Source organism: Pectinophora gossypiella, chromosome 7 (genome assembly GCF_024362695.1).
Source record: "Pectinophora gossypiella chromosome 7, ilPecGoss1.1, whole genome shotgun sequence".
NCBI classification, from domain to species: domain Eukaryota; kingdom Metazoa; phylum Arthropoda; class Insecta; order Lepidoptera; family Gelechiidae; genus Pectinophora; species Pectinophora gossypiella.
This window is the reverse complement of record NC_065410.1, coordinates 13,635,752-13,657,482: the sequence shown is the minus strand read 5'-3', so window position 1 is coordinate 13,657,482 and position 21,731 is coordinate 13,635,752. Positions and strand designations below refer to the sequence as shown.

The 21,731-nt window shown below is 39.0% G+C and overlaps 1 protein-coding gene across 11 annotated transcripts in view; it reads left to right on the top strand.

Moving 5' to 3' along the window:
* Positions 1–21,731, top strand: part of LOC126368411 (CUGBP Elav-like family member 1) — a 506,900-nt gene that overhangs the window by 326,368 nt on the left and 158,801 nt on the right. For all 11 annotated transcript variants that reach the window (XM_050012398.1, XM_050012394.1, XM_050012397.1 and 8 more), the window contains 2 exons: positions 1,587–1,707; positions 8,930–9,012. In XM_050012398.1, the coding sequence (XP_049868355.1) occupies positions 1,587–1,707; positions 8,930–9,012 (204 nt within the window). The remainder of the gene's footprint in view (positions 1–1,586; positions 1,708–8,929; positions 9,013–21,731) is intronic.

Sequence of the window (21,731 nt, the reverse complement as noted above, 5' to 3'; positions counted from 1 at the left end):
GTCCGGGTTCGATTCCCGATGGGGACATTGTCGAAATCACTTTGTGAGACTGTCCTTTGTTTGGTAAGGACTTTTCAGGCTTGAATCACCTGATTGTCCGAAAAACTAAGATGATTCCGTGCTTCGGAGGGCACGTTAAGCCGTTGGTCCCGGCTATTAGCCGTAAAAACACCTCCACCAACCCGCAGTGGAGCAGCGTGGTGGAGTATGCTCCATACCCCCTCCGGTTGATTGAGGGGAGGCCTGTGCCCAGCAGTGGGACGTATATAGGCTGTTTATGTTTATCGATTTCGACAAAATTTATTGAATCGATCGATAATTTTATAACGTTGCGTGATTCCGTCCCATTCCGTCTCAAACACATCAAAGCTACCTCTTCATCATCACTTACGTTTACAGTTTTATTTGTTCAATCGATTTACAGTCTTATTAAGAGTAAATTAAATAAGTACACATAACCCTCTCCTGCACACATGAGGAGTGGGACAAACGTGTCGATCCGCAAACAGAACGAGCGGACTTGTGAATTCACAAATGAAGTGATATATTGGTGTAATTAAAAAGGTCCACTTGACTCGGAGCGGTCCAATTGTGCCTGTGATTCCGCTTAATTTGCGCTTTTTGTCAGTTACTTATTACGACAAGCGGCTTGTTTGTTAAATGTTCCGTTTGATATGTGAGCGTGTTTCTTGTTTTTGCTGATGTCGCTTCATAATTCGGACTCTGGATTAAAGAGTTGTCGTTTTTTTATATTATCGCTCTGAAACTAATTATAATCATAATTTAGTTTAATAACGGCCTCAGTGGTTGAGCGTTGGTCTCATGATCCGAAGGTCCCAGGTTCAAATCCCGGTGGGGACATATCACTTTGTAATCCCTAGTTTGGTCAGGATATTACAGGCTGAACACCTGATTGTCCGAAAGTAAGATGAGCCGTGCTTCAGAAGGCACGTTAAGTAGGTCCTGGTTACTTATTACTGATGTAAGAAAGTAGTCGTTATATTATATAGCTATGCTAGGGTTGATGAGGTTAGTAATACACTTGACAACCCACACGATAAAGATTTTAGTATAAGTATGTCATACAGTGATGACAGAATAGGCAAGATGATTGGACACTTAATAAGACACGACGAATTTATTAAAAACATCATAAAAGAAAAGCTACAAGAAAGAGAGAGGGGGAAGAAGAACAGAACGAGAACGTCGTGTCTTATAAAGAAGTGATGGAAATTGACCTTTGTTAGACAAGAATGGAGAATGCTACACCGACAAGAGCGTGGCTCTTAAATATGTGATGAAGTCATACAGTGCGCATAATGTTTTTTATTTTAATAGCACAGAGTCTGTTGCTGATAATTGTTTTGTTATTGGTTTAAGTTTTTTGTATTATTTTTTAAGGGTCTGGCTGAAAATAAGCGTCGTATTGCCCTTGGTGTGGCCGAGCTAGTACCCTTTTTAGTTTTTAGTCTTACATTTCATATAGGTTCAAATTTTAATATTAAGAAGTTAATGTAACTTCTTAAACATATATAAAGATTTTATCTATCTATCTGTATAATAAGAATCCGCGTCTGACATTCCAGATGTTCGTGGGCCAGGTGCCTCGTAGCATGGACGAGAACGACCTGCGGCTGATGTTCGAGGAGTTCGGTCGCGTGCACCAGATCAACGTGCTGCGGGACAAGATCACCGGCGCCAGCAAAGGTAGGTTTTGTTCTATGGTCTGCAGGGTCTATTTTTGTTCATCCACTAATACTAAAAGTATCTATGCGTCACGCATTCTGAGAATCATTGTCCAAAAATAAAGGCTTTAGACTATTTAGTAAAGGAAACGAAGCGGTTTTTGTATGAAAACCTCGACATTAGGAATTACTGTGGGGCCCACTAGCTTCCTTTTCTACACTATGTTTATGGCCACGTTGGCATTGTACAGTTATGAGCAATATAATGTACCCACTTTAGGACTCTGTCGCACTAACATATTTGTCATTTAGTGAGACTTACAGTTCAATTTGTCAAAAAAGATAATGTGACATGGTACCAAAGTATATACATATTAATGCTCGTGACCGTACAGAGTTCAGACCATGATTTTGAGTTGATATTAAGTTGAATTTTCCATCGCAAAATATAACATGAATTTTGCTACGGACAATTCAATTGATATTAACTCAGAATCATGAGATGAATCATCACCCTCAGTATTCAGTAAGTGTGACTGACACTCTGTAGATGTCAAATATTAAATTAATTTTAGTAGGTGAATATAAAATAACCCTGTTTAGTACAGTCTGACCGCGACCGCTGTACCGCGCCTTGGGTGTGGAGGGAGGGAAAGTCATAGGCCTCGTCTGTCTACTGATGACGATTTAAGCTATAAGACATTATTGTTCGTGACTGTAATGTCAGATACGGGAGCAATGTCTATCGCACGATCGGCAGGAAAAAGTTGCAGTCTCCTTTTCCTCAGATTCTGCAATAGCTGCCCTGCGGCATACCTTGTCGCTCATCTACATAAAGCGCGGTATAGAGATCGCGATTAGACGTATCTTGTTCGTATGTCTTGGGAAACATAGAAAACGTATTAGGTACTGAACTAACATGACACTGAATTATAAAAGAAAGGTTACTTATTATTAGTTTTTAGTGGTTGTATTTTGATAGAACAGTCTCTATTAACTTGTCAACTTTAGACCAGATAAGACAAAAGAAATCAAATTTATTTTTTTGTGCAAATACAGTTAGTGTTAAATTATAGAATGCACGTTTTGACCTTGACATGAGCTTTTATGAAACTTAATCTTCATGTTAAGTTGTAGAATTTTCAATTCTTAAAATTGCTTGAAATCACTCGTTACAAAAAAAAACTTTGATGTGCATAAAAAGGTAAAAAAATAAATGGAAACGGCAAAGGTAGAACATAAAATACAAAAACGGTCTTTTGTTCTCATGAAAAGCTTTGAATCCAAAACTAGACTATCTGTTGAAAAACTTAACTCACTTTGATTAAAATGTTATATCTCCAGTTTTTAACTGAACCTGGCTTGGTATTGTTTTGCATACCAACAAAGGGTCCGTACGTTTCGTTCCATGTTGACATTTTTGTTTGCTTTGTTAAACGTCTTTTGTCTGAAAAAGCTCCTTTTGTCAGTTTTCATGCAAAAATGAGTCCTTTTGTTCTTGTTACGGCGAAACGTTGCGTACACGCGTGTAAGCGGCGAACGTTGTATAAACGCAGGTTGTGGCTTCTAAGCGAGTGGAGAGCGGGATTATGTACAGGGCGGTGTATAATTAATTTAAGAACCACGCTCTTGTCGATGTAGCACTCTTCATTAAAAAATAGTTCAGTAGTTCAAGGTTTCCATTTTTCAGCAGGATAATTGGCTCGTACCTAATTCAAGCAACTCCTATCTTCGACATCTACCTATTTTGGTTTTGTGTCGCATCATCGCATGTCGTCTTTTGTCGGCATAGTCTTTCTCTTTATGTTCATATATATATATATCTTTTTTAAAGATTCAAATCGAAACAGCAGTGTGAAATATAATGTTGGTTTAATACTAACACCAGCCGTAGGCGTAACAGAAATATAATAGAATAATAAGAAGTGTAAACATTCCCTTTATCGGTCAGATATGGAGCATATTCCACCACGCTGGCTGTGGGTTTTCACTGTACTAAAGGTTGACGAAGTAACGCCCAAATTTAATGATGGTCCTTACATAACAATGCTCTACTCGGGATTTAACACGTCCCTAAACAGAGTGTCAAGAGACAAGAATAGGTATTCGCATTTGATCTTTCTACGATAGGGTTTGAGCTTAATTATATGCCACGCAACACCGTTAAAAAACGCAATCACAATGCAAAATACGGTAGCATGACGTATAAGTGCCGTATTATGATATACCCATAGAAAAATATATGGAGGAAAAAATGTATAGAAAAAATTGTGTCAGAGTGAATTTAGCCTTTCGCCTTTTGACGCTCTGTCCCGGAATGTGTTAAACTACGATCATGTGACTGTATTGTGCATATAATTTCGTGTATCGCGGTACGCTACTTTTGGAGCCCCTCCATATTGTATGACCGTCCTGTTGATGTATGTTATTTATGTTAACATGAATTACCTGATGTGCAGTTTGCTTAACAACACGATTATCGATTCACATTTCATGCTAGCATTATTGAGATTTATTTGACCTTTACAATATCTATATAACGACTCCGATATCTCTTCAAAATAAAACAAAAGCCAATACTAACAACCTTTCTTTATCTTGTCAGTATTCCACACCTGTCAATATCTTTCTACTCTATATTATATTTTTCAACGCCCTCTGTGATCCGGAGGTCCCGGGTTCGATTCCCGGTGGGGACATATCACAAAAAAATATTTTATAGTCCCTAGTTTGGTTAGGACATTACTGGCTGATCACCAGATTGTCCGAAAGTAAGATGATCCGTGCTTCGACAGGCACGTTAATCCGTTGGTCCCGGTTACTACTCACTGATGTAATTAAGTAGTCGTTATATGAGCCATGTCAGGGCCTTTGGCGGCTCAATAGTAACCCAGACATCAGGGTTGATGAGGTTGGTACTCCATCTCACAACCCACACGATATAAAGAAGAATTAAGGCGTAAACGCAAAACAAAAAAGTCATTTTCGCATTTGTAACATCAGTTAGGATAAATGGTGACATAAAAGAGTCTAGTTCAAAAGAGCCACCTCACAACCCACACAGATAGAAGAAGTAATCGTCATCATAAAAAAGTTTATTTAAATTCACTCAGTCAATGACCTTAGCAAAGGCACCTAATAGACAAATTCATCCAATTGTCTTCTTAACAAAAACGTTCGGAAACTTTCCCCATCTGTCCAAAGTTGGCGCTAGAAAGAAAAACAATTGAAAAACGGCCCAAGTTGGGCATTGATCGTTTATGCGCTTCAACGTATCCATTAGGGACCTTCTCACGCCACGGCTATATCGGATATATATCTCACGGATATGCCATTTTAGTATGGTTACTTATATTAGACCACATGTCACAAATTTGACATCACTATCATCACTAATTTAAGAGTCACGCTCTTGTCGGTATAGCATTCTCCATGCTATTTTTTTAGGGAAAAATAGGGTAGTGGTTTCCCTCTTGCCTTCCGCCCCGCAGTAGTCTGTCTGCCGCAACTGGGATAGCGCCAGAGTAATCTAGTTCAAAGCCGTACTAGGACTGCTGTCCTCTGCCTCTGAATAGTAGGTACTATCAGATACTGCTGCTATATCAAGTTCCAGGTTACAGTCCCTGCGACTTGCCCCTTCCGTCCTGCATTGCGGTACCGATGGCACCCATCTCCGCCTCTGCAACCGTTGAGAACAAATTTGACCACTTTTTCCGACGTCTCGTAACTCATACAAATGCTACGTTTTGTCAATTTGTAAAAAGTATATTTAAGTCTCTGATAAATTATAAACGGGAGTTGCCAAGCGCATGCGTTCTCTTCTCCCGATGTACGTTTGTTCGTTCGTTCGTCTTTTGTTATTCATGTGACGGTTTTCTTTAGGTCTGCATTTATAAAGCAGTGAGTAGATGTGTGTTGTATATGTATACCTCACCTCCCCAAAAAGTGGCAGAAAAATGTAGTGTAAAGCTGACCTTTGGCAACTCCCGTCTTTAATTTCTCTAAGATTTAGGTAGGCACCTACTCTTTATACTGAAACCGTCTTTTGTTTCAATATCGCACGAATTTAATCGCGCCGTGAGGATGCTCGCTTACCATTACTGAGTTTCCTTGGATATCTGCAAGCATTTTCCTGGTGAAGAGACTTGTATTCACAAATTTGAAACGTCCGCTCACCGTCGCTCGCGATCGGTTGGCGTGCCAACCTGTCAAAATGAAATAGCGTTCCAGCTACTATGTTTAGCATAATAGCGTGGGGAATAAATTCGATAAGTGTGGCAGGTTCGAATGCTGACTTTAGAATATTTCACGGTATAGCAAAGAACGCTATTGTAGACATTATTTTAAATGGAACCTGTGTTGGTACCGCGTCGGCCGCCACGCGTATTTAATCCATTATAATACCAATACTACGAACCAACGACATCATTTTCTTTGATAAAATTCTTCAAATGATATGCACCTTTTTGAGGTCGTCCGTGTTTTATTATAGTATATATTATGTGATATCACATTCGCCTTAAAGTAATTATAGAGGTCTGGAGTGTGACGGCCTCTGTGGTCCAGTGGTTGAGAATTGGGCTCGCAATCCGGAGGTCCTCGGTTCGAGTCCTTGTGAGGTCATATCACAAAAAAACACTTTGTGATCCCTTGTTTCGTTAAGGTATTGCAGGCTAATAACCCCGGTTGTTGGGACGTAAGATGATCCGTGCTTCGGAAAGCACGTCAAGGAAGGTATAGTCGTTACATGAGGCATGTCAAAGGGCTATGGCGCCCAACCCTGACACCAGGGTTGAAGAGGACGGGTTATTGATTTCTAAACCCACACGATAGAAGTAGTAATACGTAGGTAGGTATATAGTAAAATGTATATAATATAAAATATTAGGTTATTACCAGCAATCGCAGTAAGTGCAACGCGACAAGCAATAAGGGTTTAGCCAATAGACGTTCAGCGCTTTCTATCTACGTCGATAAACTTCGAAGCGATACTTGTCGTATCGCGCCTCCTGTGCTTCTAATGTCGCGACAAACTTCTTCTATCGTGTGGGTTGTGAGATAGATTAGCAACCCCATCAAACCCTGGTGTCAGTGTTATTATTGAGCCGCCATAGGCCCCTGACATGACTCATATAACGACTACGTGCTTACATCAGTAAGTAATAACCGGGACCAACGGCTTAACGTGCCTTCGCGACAAACTGCAAACATTATTGAGCGACAATGTTACGCACAAGCAATTATTACAGTTCCTAGTTGCCATACCGCTCGAAGGTGTCAATGAGATAATAGTTCGGTGGAAATGTGGATCGATTTTGTGTTGTGAGCAGTCATTAGCGGCTTAGGATAGCGTGGCCATTTAGCTTTAGCTGGTTGCGCGCACGTAGTTGCATGCGTGAGCTTGGTACTCGTAATAAATCTTATAGCCGGGGAATCCGGGGACGTTCGACGAAGTCAAATCACTACACGTTTTTTTATCGTGCCTTATTGTAGTTTTGCCGCAAATGCCATTAACTACTTAGCCGGACATATGGGGAGCGCTAAGGGCTCTCACCCGGAACAAAGTTCACGCAACAGGCCTGAGGGTGCCCTGTTGGGTGCTTAACTAAGTAATATTTAAGTTGCAAATCTTAAGCAAAGATAGAAAACAAACAACATAGAAAAAAATAAAATGTATATCTACGTAAATTACGATATATATTTAACAATAAACATAAATATATATAGGTATTAACGAATATAGTCTACTCATCACACATCGCTAATTTAAGAGCCACGCTCTTGACGGCGAAGCATTCTTCATCCTTGTCTATCATAGACAAATTCTACTACTAAGCGCGAATACTGCACACTTTTCAACAGGATCCCTTGATTTAAATCCTCACAATAAAACGAAAATAATCCCTCCCTTTTCTGAGGACTGAAGTCCTTCAGACATGACGATGGTTGAATATTTGTCATATCCCTGACGCCTGGACTTTATTGTCACTCGAGACTTTGAGACGAGTGTCAATAACTCGCAAGAACAGACTGTCGACTATAGAGTCAAAGTTCATACCGTCTAGTGTCTCTGATTGTAAGATATGTAGGGTTATCCGACAAGTTAATCAACATGAAAAAAAAAAAGTATGGAAATACGAGTACGTGCCGAGTAACGTAATCAATCAGTCACAAGTTCTCTCATTGTTACTTCATTCATAATTAAAATTCATAAATAGGTAAAAAATGAGACTGATTTTTGATCACATAAGACTGTCTTCTACTTCTTCTCTTCTAGGTTAGAATGTTAAGTATAATTTTATCTTTGTCTCAGTGAAATACATAATTTTGACTTATCTGACATATTAAAAGGTTATAAAATTGTATGGACCTACGAACTGTTAGATGTGCGTATTTTACCACATTCAAAAACAGAACGTGTTTAAGCGAAGTCTCGGTTTCAAGTGTCATGCATGATTGAAAGGTCAATGACTTGTGGTCTGTATCCCAAAAGTGTTAAAATTGTTTAGTTCGACAGAAATATCTTGGAGTCGTGCAAGAATATCTTATGACTATCCAGAAGTTCTTTTGTTTAAAAGCCACGTTGTCGGTACGCAAGAAAACTAACTATTTAAATATTTATGTACGTATATTACCTTTTATAACCATATCTACTATAAAAAACTAAAAGATAGACGAATTAAACGCTCGGATATGTCCACGCCGCTTTGCTAGCTGTCACTTTTTGGCGGCAATAGGTACGTGAATGTCAGTCCGCCATATTGTCCGATTGTGACGCAGATTTGATTTTTATTTACCACAGTGTGGTCCGATTTCATGTGTGACGTATGTGACGAAACAGGCATTGACGCAAAATTCATTGTTCGTTTGAAAAGAGGATTCGTTTTAAAGATTTTTGTGTAGTTTATTTCAAAAAAAATGTTGATGATTCGAACTTCGGACGTTGATTGTAACATAGCAACAAAAATAAGGTAGTTTAAGCAATAGGTAGATCGACTACGGAAAAGCGCCTGCTACGCAAGCAACTAAACGCAAACGAATGCCATACGAACGCCTGACTTCATAGATTTTATCGTACCTCGCAAATTTATGTTGTAATACGGATTAGAAGCAAATGCTTTTGTTAATATACCTAACTGTTTTCTTCTCGCTATGCCCATACCCAAGTAACAATATGAGTAGTGCCCAGACCCAGTGTACGTTTTGTGAATGTCATGTCATGTACAGTGTGCGCTTTGTTACAGGGTGCTGTTTTGTGACGTTTTTCACGCGCAAAGCGGCGTTGAAAGCGCAAGATGCTTTGCACAATATCAAAACATTGAGTGGGGTAAGTGCGTTTTATGTTTAACTTATAGTCCTGTTGCGTACATTTCGATTTGATTAACTCTAAAACTGCGCGTCCTGTTATACGGAACCGGAGCGGACGGAGCTTTAGGTTTTCTGCCTTTATGTCGATTTTATTCATTATGTAGAAAACTGCGATTCCTAATGTTGATACGGCAACTCATAGCAATACCGATGGCTCCTGATTCCTCTACAGCGGACGCGCACCATAAAGTCATTGACGATTTAAGACAGTCTATTGTCAAGTTAGCATATCCATCATGCTATCAACGGGTTAAATAGTAAAATTTGCACGGATAGCACATTAAAGAAACAAAATTTGTTTCATTTCATGAAACCTTTAAAATTCGATTGTTGCGTGAGGTTTATTTTATCGAAGTGTATGAGACGTGGCTTTAGAGTATGTACAAACATTATTTAAGCAGATTCTTGCCGTGTTGTAACAGAGCACAATGTATACAAAACAAAAGTAGTGTCTTTGCTTTACTCAGGTAAGAGATTTTGGTCAAAATGTGCCTATCGAAAATGTAAAGGAAAGAAATCAACGAATGAACGTTTTTATAGCTGGTCGTATGTATGTATGCGATATAATATCATCTGCTTTTGATGTTTGTACTAACCTTCATTTATCCATAATGCATGAGAATAATAAAAGACGTATCGAAACCAAATTCACTACCGTATGCGCACAAGGTCAGGATAAGCGATAAATAAGGCTACAGTTTTATAATCGGTTAAGCTCAATACACATAACATAAGCTCACGTCTATATACCTACTGGGGTGGTCAGAGGTAAATCGCAAGATGAAGAAAAGCGTGGGCCTCACTGAGCTTTCCGTTAGACCAACGTGATAGGTGATGAGCTCAATGCACGCACAATGTTTCGCAACGAGCGGATTTTTTTTTTTTTGTTTATATATGTACTAACAAAGCCGTGGTAGCCTAGTTGGAAGAACGTCCTACTACGATTGCGAGGTAGTAGATTCAAATCCAGTACGGGCCTAGACCAATGAATGACCTTGTATGAAATTGTTATCGATTTCTTGCTTGGTTCTTAAATGTTCTCAGCAGTTAAGGAAAACATTGTGAGGAAACCTACATACCCGAGGTATGTGACCTAATCTATAATTGAGAGCTCGTTTTCCCCTTCGGGAAGGTCTTCTGTGAAAATCCGGACTTGTCAGAACTTCAGGTTAGGTGGGCGGATCCCGATGAAAGAAGGGTTAACACTAGGGAGATGCAAGGTGATGCTGATGATTTAGGTGCGAACAAGTGCATAAAAACTTGAACTTAAAGAATTGCATTACAAAAAAAAAACAGAACGCTCACGATTCCGCATATTTATGTTCGATCACGAGCATTAATATGTATACACTTTGGTACCATGTCATATTAACTTTTTTGACAAATTGAACAAATTGACTGTAAGTCTCACTAAATGTCAAATATGTTAGTGCGACAGAGTCCTAACGTGGGTACATTATATTGCTCATGACTGTACCCGAGCAACGAGAAGATAGGTAATTATCCCGTTAAGTCTGTACAACGCCATCTATATTTTGTCTGCGGATCGTAGTCTAGAAAGTCCGTCATTACTGATGTGAGGATTTTTAAATCTATTATGACGAAGTTTCATTGTGCTTAAAAGCGTTTGAGCAGCGTGGTGGAGTATGCTCCATACCCCCTCCGGTTGATTGAGGTGAGGCATGTGCCCAGCAGTGGGACGTATATAGGCAGTTTATGTATGTATGTAAAAGCGTTTTAAGTCGTGCGAAGTAAATGAGGATGAAAACTAGAAGCTCAAATGTAGGCGGCAGCACTGTCGAGTGTGGAGAAACTGTCAACATTTAAGTACACTCAACGGCAGTGACACCCGATGAGAGAAAGCAGTTTTTATCCTGATTAACCGTCTTAAAATAGTTATACGTATATTCGTCGGTATATTTTATGTCTGTGCGTTTATTTATTATTCTCATGCTATATATCTGTATGCCTATAAATTGCCATTTAATGTGTAATTCCTATGTACCTACAGATTTTTTGTTTTATGTTAACTGTTTAGGTCAAATGCCACGGCTTATTTTAAATAGCCGTAATGTTATTTAAGGATTATGAATAGTTATTATAAAATAGTATATAGGTATACATACGAAATGACGAAACATTACCAATTTAGGAAAGCTTTTCCTAAAAAATTTTACCACATGAATCTCTTACCTCAATGTATACCTACCACATTATCCTCAGGTCATTAACACACGTGTATAACTATTATTCCGTTAGTCGAAGTGGTCGCCATGGCCGAAATCGGTCGTAGATATCATCATCATCATTATACATATATTATACTGTTGCTAATTGGCTAAATGACAGGTTTCGGATAAGTATTTTAAATATTACAAACCTCTTAAAATATTTTATTTACTCGAAAAAGCTTTTTCATTAAGTAATTTAAAATTTCTCGCGAAAACGGTTGGTTTTGTGACAGTTTGCCCAGGGATGTCACATTTTAATAAACAAAGAAACTGTCAAACTACGGGTCACGACCTGACAGATAGCTTTTTATTTCGTGAGAATGTGACGTTACACGAAGCTCAATCATGGCCGCCCGTGTTTCGGGTCTTAATATACACAGATAAAAAAAATACATTCTTATCTTGTAAAAATATATTTTTTTAAATGATCTTAATAAACCAACATTTGGATAATTTTTAACTAACATTAAATAATAAACTACCACATCCGACATATTTCGTATTTTATTGTTACAACTATCAAGTACCTAGCCAATTCCTGTAGACATCATCTCATTTCATTTTTAAATGTACCTAAATTTTCTTATCCGCCGAGAAGGAATCCACAGGGATAAAATTTATGGAACTCACGTAAATTTTACGCACAAATCTAAAACAACCATCTAAAAATTTTACATTGGCCCAACCCAACAGAATTAAGTTGACATCACACGTCAAACGGCTTGCATATCAACGAGATACCTATTTGGTTTGCCCGGGTTATTTATTCATTCGCTAATATAACAACAATATAGGTACTACGTAAAACAGTGCGTTCCTCCAGAGTCGAGCTACACGTGTAAGTGAATATTGCACTTACGATAAATTAAGAAGTAATTGGTGCAAGTCCGGTTCTAAGGTTGGAACCGGCGCTTCGCAAATGAGAAGCAAGCCGGTACCACACAGGACCACAGTGTAACACAGACAATAATCTAAATTCAGACAAATTATTCTCAATGCCACGAGTTTACTCCAACAATACTATAGAGTGAACAACATAGTCTGTGTAAATTGAGTCTAGTTAGCCCAACACGGCATCCACAATATGTTCGTGTTTAACTTCAACAACTATACATGGTGTTATGTTAATGTATATTAATACAGGGTGTTAGTGACATTGTAACGATTATTGAAGTTGTTACAAATATTGAAGGGGAATATCAAGTGGATTTTTTCTTCAGAAGAATATACTGAAACATACCCCTCGGTATTCGTTACGATGTCACTTATACCCAGTGCAATTACATACAAGTAGCCATACAAGTACGTATGGGTGTTAGTGACAGCGTAACAAATACTGAGGGGGATGATTCAGACCATGATTCTGAGTTGATATCAAGTGGAATTTCTAATAAAAGGTACCATTTCTTTCTTATTATTACAAGTATATATTATGTAAATAACTTAGGAAATAAAATACACGGAAGCAAGGAGTACAATAGGCGGCTTTATTGCTAAGTAGCAATCCCTTCAATGCAACCTTTTTTATGGTAATACAGCTAAGATCAACACCATCTCCGCATAGGTGGAGTCTGCGATTTATTGTTATAATATTAATCTTCACTGTCGACGTCGTAAAGAGATTGTTATCAATCCGCATATAAGATAAAATTATTGTTTATTTCCTTTTTTATTATCTCTGCCAATATACCTGTTGCGAAGTCAAGTTCTATAACAATTTTCGTTATTGTGTTACGGGGAAATTGAGAAGAGAAGTAAAGAGGGGGGGTAGACAAACATCCCTACTCTATACCGCATCCCCAATTGTTACCGAATACAATCGAATTACTGCCTCTTTCCGGCGGGATCGAGCGCCTTTCTGTTTCTTGTAGTTAGGGCTGACGGCTTGTTACTTTCTTGAATATTCCTGTTTGTATTTGGAAGCGTTTATCCCTATAAACATAATCGTAGTGCCAACTTAAGACGAACATGATAAATACACTAGTGTTGTCGTTTGTCATTACTTGCTTACTTTACATACTTTACTTACTTACTTTACATACTTACTTTACTTACTTACTTTACTTTACTTACTTTCTTTACTTACTTACGGTCATTGATGACACGGCCTCCGTGGTCCAGTGTTTTGAGCATTGGACTCACGATCCGGAGGTCCCGGGTCCAAATCCCGGTGGGGACACATCACGAAAATCATGTGATCACTATGTGATCCCTAGTTTGGTTATAGGGCATTACAGGCTAATCAATTGCTCTTGAGTGAAAATATTTTTGAATAAAGAATTTTGTCATACGGTGTCACCCCTGCTCCGTGGCTCGTCTCGTCTTCATCTCGTGATAATTCAATTCCATTATATTATCGAGGTTTTCTCCCTCGATTGATTCTGTTCGTAGCCAGGTGAGTGGCCCAGTGTGCGCCGGAATCGGGAACAATATTTGTTGATTGGACTAGGGCTCATCGGATTGTTGGTCTTAAGGATACTATTTGGTTTGACACTTGTTTTTTCTTAGACCTTGTTCAGAAGGTGCGATTTATCGCGTTTTCATGCCACAGAGTAATTTGATTACTTTATAAATTCCTGCATGCTTCGAGATGTGCCTCCGTATGCGTACGATGTTAAGTACTCTGCGGTATGACAACGCATAAATCATAAACTCTCGACTATTTTCCACCGGTGTAAACAGAGACTAAGTGATTCCATTTGTTTCAATCCTGATATACCTCTTTTGCTTCTTCCTCATTCTTTTTTTTTATTTATTTTAAAGGTATACAAACTTATAAACTAAAAACAATATAGCACATCATTAAACCCCCAAAGAGGTTTGTCTTGATGCACATACCGCTGTAAAATTACTAACAATATACTTAAACTAAAATTTAATTATGTATTTACTTAACTAATGGAACATTAACAATATTGAATAACAGTGTTACCCACTACGCATTCATCGATCGTTTCATACAAGCACGCTGGTTCAGAATAGATCGTAAGGTTTTCTAAGGTTTCATTCTTTCAGTCTTATAAAAGTTTTCAACATTTCTCTTTGGTTTAGGATACTCTTCACCTGATGTTTTTATAAGCAGTCGTCAATTTGATTAAGATAGTTGACCTAGTCCTTCCCCTTCAGACTCTTCTATCTAGATTCGACTCAACATAAACCCACGCAAAATGTAATTCAGCTATTAAATATCGTGTTTGTTTCAGTTGAGATAATTTTTAAAAGAGAATCTCCTTGTTTTTTTTTTTCACTGTAGATACAATTAGTCCATTCAATCGAGACGATGATTTCATCAAAAATATTTACCGAGACCATTTGCTCAATCTAAACAAGTAAACCCTAAAAGTCTGTAATATTAAAAATATTTCTGTGTATAGAACAAAATCTCCTCGTGCAGAAAAATGTGAATATTTCATCGAGTTTTGCAGACCTCCATCATTTACACGTCATGTTTATTTCCAAGCCTACGCTTTTATATGGAAGTCTGTTTTATATACCTACACATACTTATATTCTCAAGACATCTTGCAACATAAAGCAAAAATGTCCATCACCCATCCATCTTAGGGTGTTACTGATAACACCCTATTGGTCTGAACCAATCGATCGATCGACGTCTATATTTAATCTCTACCAGATCAATGCAATGTGGTTGCCTGAAAGAAATTTCCCTAGAACAATAAGGCCGCCAAATTATACCCGATTGTTGAAATTTAGTTCTGTGCAATAAAGTATATTTAATTTGATTTGATCAATTAAACGATTGTACCCAACAAAAAGTACCTAACAAAATTCTTCCCTATACAGAGTGTTAGTAATATCGTAATGAAAACTTATAGAGATGATTCAGACCATGATTCTGAGTTGACATGAAGTAGAACTTTCCGACAGAAAATTCCACTTGATATCAACTCAAAATTATGGTCTGAATCATTTCCGTCAGTAATCGTTACAATGTCACTAACACCCTGTACTGTAGGTGAGAGATACTGCTAAGATATCCAGAAGTATTTGGCACGAGTTAGATTATATTGGGGTCAAACTAAAGCACCCAAAATAAAGACCTCCAATATTTACATCGCAATGGACACGCGTCAACACGCCTTGGATCCCAAAGGACTGATATCTACAACGAGGTTCGATCTGCAAATAATTAATGATTTGGTCTTAGCCACACACAATCCCCCTAATAGGTCTGAGCCGTCTAGGTCATCTGGCTTTGACTAGATAATCGTTTAGCGTCTAGAAATTGATCCCTAGAATGTACCTAAGTATTAGGTATTTTAGATTCAATTTATCTTAATAATTGCAATAACTGAGCAAACTGGATCTAAGTAGGGATAAGCTTTGGCTTTGGAAAGGTGATATTACATAAGGTACATAGAATTTGTAGATAAATTAACGAGACAAAAATGTAAAATTACTGTCTCACTTAGTCTCACATCCCATCCCATCTCTAATCACTACACCATGGAGGCATAGAACCAAACACCTCCACTATCCTGCAGTGGAGCAGCGTGGTGTAATATGCTCCATTCCCTCTCGGGTTGATGGGGTGGGAGGCCGCCATTTGCTATGTACTTAGTTAAGAGGCTTTTTGTAATTATTTCTTTTTGTTTTGGTGCAATAAAGTGTAATTGTATTGTATTGATAAAGGGTGGGGGGGAGGCTGCGACCAGCGGTGGGGCGTATATTAAAGGCTATTTATGTCGTGTGTTGGTCAAAAATACTCTAAATCGGCGAGCATGCATGAAGTCTTTGATGAGAGTGGAGGAGGCGAAGGTGTGTTAGTAGTAAGTGAAATTCCGTGGTCTCTGCCTAACCCAACGGGAAATAGGCGTGATCTTATTTATTAGATTAATTATGTTATTAAACTTAGTTTAGAGGAGCTCGGTGGCGCAGCGGTAAACGCGCTCGGTCTGCGATTGTTGGAGTTAAGCAACTTTCGCAAAGGCCGGTCATAGGATGGGTGACCACAAAAAAAAAGTTTTCGTCTCGAGCTCCTCCGTGCTTCGGACGGCACGTTAAGCCGTTGGTCCCGGCTGCATTAGCAGTCGTTAATAACCATCAATCCGCACTGGGCCCGCGTGATGGTTTAAGGCCCGATCTCCCTATGCATCCATAGGGAAGGCCCGTGCCCCAGCAGTGGGGACGTTAATGGGCTGATCATGATGATGTTATTAAACTATCACTGCTCCCATTGCAGTATTATTTTTTTTTAATTTGAACGCTGTTTGCCGGTTTCGCCAGCCGAAAGCAGTAGCTTTCAACTACAATATATTTTAACTGGCTACAAAATAATTTAGTGCAATTTCCCGTATCGTTGTAGTGTAGGCTACAGTGTAGCTAGCTGGCTGTCTAAACGTCGGCCGCGCCCGCCTTTTAATTGCTGAACTAGTGAACTGGTAGACACTGTTTATCGCGGCAAAGAAATTAGCAATTAATATAACGCTCGGTAAACGATACAATTCAGGGTGTTGTAGCTAATTCTAGGATTAATTTCTAAGTCTACCTACTTATACCAGCCAGTAAGTAGTAGCCAACTGTCATTTGTAGACTACATAAGATCAAGTCTATTTCCCGGTGGCGTACGCAGAGACCGCGCAATTCCACATACATACAAACTCACGATTATATCCGGGTAATTAAAACGGGTTCTTACCGCGTTTAAAATGGGGATATGAGACTCCCGATATTTCGACACTGTTGCAAGTGCCATGATCTCATATCCCCATTTTTAACGCGTTAAGAACCCGTTATTACGTGTTTTAATTATGATAATAACCGCGAAAACTTAAAACATTGTATATCCGGGTAGTTAGTCAGAGGTACAGTCATAAGCAATATCATGTACCCGCTTTAGAACCCTGTCGCGCTATCATATTAAGACTTACGGTTTAATTTGTTAACAAAGTTAATGTGACATGGTTTCAAAGTATATACATATCGTATATCCATCGCAAGATGAACTAAGAAGTTTCTGTGTCATGGAATTCCACTAACTATTAGTCAGTTGTAGAAGTAGTCGACTTAAATCTTTCTTTTTTTCTTTTTTTTTTTTTTTCTATGGAACCCCAAGCACAGAAGTATAGTTTAAAAAAACGGTTTTAGGAAAACGGGCCATTTTTTGCCAAACTAACACGTGTTCCAGAGTTTAATGGCTTTTTTATTGAAATTTAGTTATAAATACTTACCTATAATTATCTAATTAGGTACATCATCTCACTTAAGTACTTGAAATTATTCGTACAATTATACAAAGTGGATTAGTGAAGTTTATCGTGGCGTCAAGGAAATTAACAATTTATAATTATAATTAGAAGCTGCACGACCTTTTAAATTGTAGAATGGCTAAACTTCTTCGGAAATTGGTACTAACCTAGATATATTCAGTGCCTTTACCTATATTCCTTAGCAAATGTGTTTATAGCCAGCAGGGCCTTTTATGATTCGTTCACGCAAAAACAACAAAAAATGAACTTCTAATTTCAAATTCTGATACATGATGAAATATTTTATTTTTAATGAAATTAGTATTCTTTTGTTTTCCACTTATCTCGTTGGTTTAACAAAAAGCTCGGTGAGGTGTGGGTACTTAGCTAATCTTGCAATGGATGTACCACTGACACTACCCCAATTGGGATAAAATCGTGATCTTGTATAATGTTATGTTAAATTGATGTGTTACTGTTCGTATATATGATCTTCCGGCCGAGTAGTTAATGCCATATGCGGCAAACCTACAATAAGTCACGTCAAGAAAAAGTATATACGATGATTACCGAGGGATGATTACATTAAAAAATAGAAGCTCTTTCCTCACATGTAATTTTTTTTAAATTAATCAAATTTTATACTTACCTATTTCTGAGTCTTGACGAAAAATAAAATTCTCAGCGATTGATTAAGACGAGTTCACACTTATCTATTTTATTGTTTCTCTCTGTCGTGACTTTGAGTTTCGTCAACTAAAAACAGAACTACTGTTGAAACAATTTCAAGATTGTGACCTGAAAAACTTGCAAAGAAATGCCGAGTTTTACGACCAAACTTTATTCTGACCTGGTTTCAGTGGGTCACAGTTTAAAACGACAAAAGAAGTGACACGCCGTAAAATATGGTTGGTACATTTTCCTCCATTTTCTTTTGATATTCTTTTTTGACTCACGAAGTCTTAAACCGCGACGTACCCCCGACGATGGGACGGACCTTCAGTGTAGGTGTGGAGTTTCTCCGCAGACCATGCCCCACCTAATCGCATGTCCACTGTGTCCTGAAACCTGCACGCGGGAGGACTTAATGAGCGGTTCCTCCCGTGCTATTGCCGTGACAGCATATTGGGCTGATGAATTAGAAATTACGTTGTTCGACTTGTCATCGACACGAAAGAAGAAGATACCCACTTTTTTTGTCGTGACTTATGGTAGATTTGCCGCAGGTGGCATTAACTACTTGGCCGGACAAATGGAGAGCGCTGAAGGCTCTCACCCGGTACAGCGTTTTAAGACAACAGGCCTGTAGGTGCGCCCACCTCGGCTCAGGGCGTCGTCTGAGGAGGAGATGGGGGACGACAAACCATACAAAATTCTCATTCTTACCTAATGCCGCCTGACGCCTTAGTGCGAGGGAGACAAGTCCGCGTGCTCTCTTCTTTACTCATTAGTATCAAAGTAAGACCCAGAGGGGGTGAGGTCGGCGCCCGATATGAATTGGTGGGGGGCGGAGAGTTACCGTTCTATACGTAGTATTATTCTTTTAAGAGCCACGCTCTTGTCGGTGCAGCATTTTCCATGCTACTTTTTTAGGTAAAAATAGGGCAGTGGTTTCCCTTTTGCCCTTGCTCTTGTTTTATTCTTTACTTGGCGACATTTGTCGAGCGACATCATCCGATGTGTCGCCAGATTTTGTGAGTAAGGCTTATATATAGGGTATTAGTGACATCGTGAAATATTGAGGGGGGTGATTCAGACCATGATTCTAAGTTAATATCAAGTGGATTTTTCCATCGCTAAATTCATGGTTACTTTTTAGTATTTTTTTTTAATATTTTCAATTCTATACTTTTGTGATGTTACCCTGTATATCTATCAACGTTTCAATTAACCTACAGAATAGAAGCTGAAAAATAACGATGTTAATAAACTCGTAGAAAAATTCTACTCGAAACTGAATGAAGCCAGGATACGCAACTAGTAATACTTACGGACAAAGTTAGACAGGAATTATGAAGCATGGTTTTAAGTAGAATCTGAGGTGTTAGCTTGGCAAACAACAAAGATATAACAAACTCGAAGCTAGTAATCTGTGAAGTTGTAAATTATGTCTGGAATAACAGGCATTCTTCTCTATCCGTGCTAGCAAAGGCCTCTGGGACGACGACGGTTTGAGTATACTTCGGACCGAGTATACGTAACAACGCGACAAAAAGTATTATATAATGTAGATACATTGGTACTGATTCCTGTACACACCATCTAATTTTAAGTTATACCTGTCTTTTTCTTATCCAATGATAAAGAAAGGGACGCGTAACCGACAGCCAAAAACGAGAAAGAAAAGAAAGAAACAACACACGTCAATTTTAGGCAGTTTAAAAAACCCTTCCAAAATTTTATATAGGCCAATAACCCGACAGAATTAAGTGGACAGCACACGTCAAACAAACAAGGGTTGCATATGAGCGAGACGCCTTTTTTATTCACCCGGGTTATCCATTTATTTTAAAATGAACAGTTATCAATCATACGTCCCTTTCCTTTTCTACAAATAAGAAAATGACAGGTAGTTATAACTTAAAATAAAATTAGGCTCTGTGTTCATTCGCTCGTCAGATCTCGGGTTGAGTGGACGTGTGTTGCTTGTTGGTTTGAATTTAACCTGTTTTATAGTTGGTCGATTTTGTGATTTGTCGGCCCCTCCTGTTTCTTCTTGCGGCGGGATCCATTTAGCTCCGCGGCCATATTGATCCGTGTCGGACCTCTCGCTTCAGCCTTTGCGCCGGGTGAGTGCCTGCTGTTTTTCTGACTGCACCAATCGTGGGTTTCGAACCTGCGCTGTCGCGGTGCGAAGCCGACACTTGCCCGCTGCGCCACACGGCTCGCTGCCACCGCGTTGAAATACTCGACCGGTTCTCACGCGCACGCTGAGTCATACGATCGACGCGCGACGACCGAGCTTAACGCCTGGCACTTTTATACGAGCAGTTACGTCAAACTCAAACTTAGTGTACATATCAAATTACGGCGTTGTACAATAACAATGAAGTGCTTGGCTTGCAGTAATACCATTATCTATGATAATGAGTCAATAACCTGCACAGAGTGTAGGAATACATTTCATTATCAATGTATGAATATAGCGTCAGCTGACTTACTAAATAATCTGCAAGAATTAAAAAAGACAGCAAAATGCCTTGATTGTAAATATCGGGTAGCGCGGACTACCGGGAGAAGGGATGACGGCGCTGCCCCAGTGCAACCAGCGCGAAATGCCCCCCTACCTTCTGGGCTGGATGTGTCGGTGATGTCTTGCGACGAGGTAATCAATGATGCTACCAACTCGTCTCCGAATTACACTTCTGCACAATTCGTCAATGTGGGTCCTCGTGCTCATTCACAGGCTAATGACACCTTTATTCACGATCACGACTTATCTATGTTGGAAAAAAGAGAAAGCTATGTTGCGGATTATGCTCAATTGGTTGAAACTATACAACAGTTTCAGAAGACATTTATTGATCTTAATTCTAGCATGAAATCGCTTACGGAAACTGTAGCATCCTGTAAAGATGAGATCGCCAGTTTCAAAACGGAACTATCTGCTGTGAAGGATAAAATACAACACCTCGAGACATACGAGTATGAGGTACATCAATTGCGCAAGGAGGTTAAAGAGTTGCGAGCTGAATTGGTCTATCGTAACAAAAGAGAATTTGTAAATGATGTTGAGATTATGGGTGTCCCTGAGCATAAAGGAGAAAATGTCGAGCACATAGTGGGTGTGATCGCTATGAAGCTTAGTGTTGATATGGATGAGAAGGACTTGGTACATGTGTCTCGCGTCGGTAGACGCCCTTCTGATGAAGAAAATATTTCCGGTTCCAAACCTCGTTCTATAGTTGTACGTTTCACCCGCCGCGCGCCGCGTGACCAACTACTGAAAGCCGCGCGCGTACGCCGACATCTCTCCACTGAGTCTTTAGGCGTGGCGGGCCCGGTACGCTCTGTCTACATCAATGAACATCTAAGTAAAAATGATCGACGGCTTTATGCACTGGCAAGAGCTACTAAAAGGGAACATGGCTACAAATATGTTTGGATAAGAAATGGTCAAATTCTCGTGAGAAAAGTTGATAATGGACCGGTTCATAGAATTGGTTCAGAAGAAGATATCGCTCAACTGAACCAACCACCCCAAAACTTTCAATAGATTTTCATATTTAATTTTATTT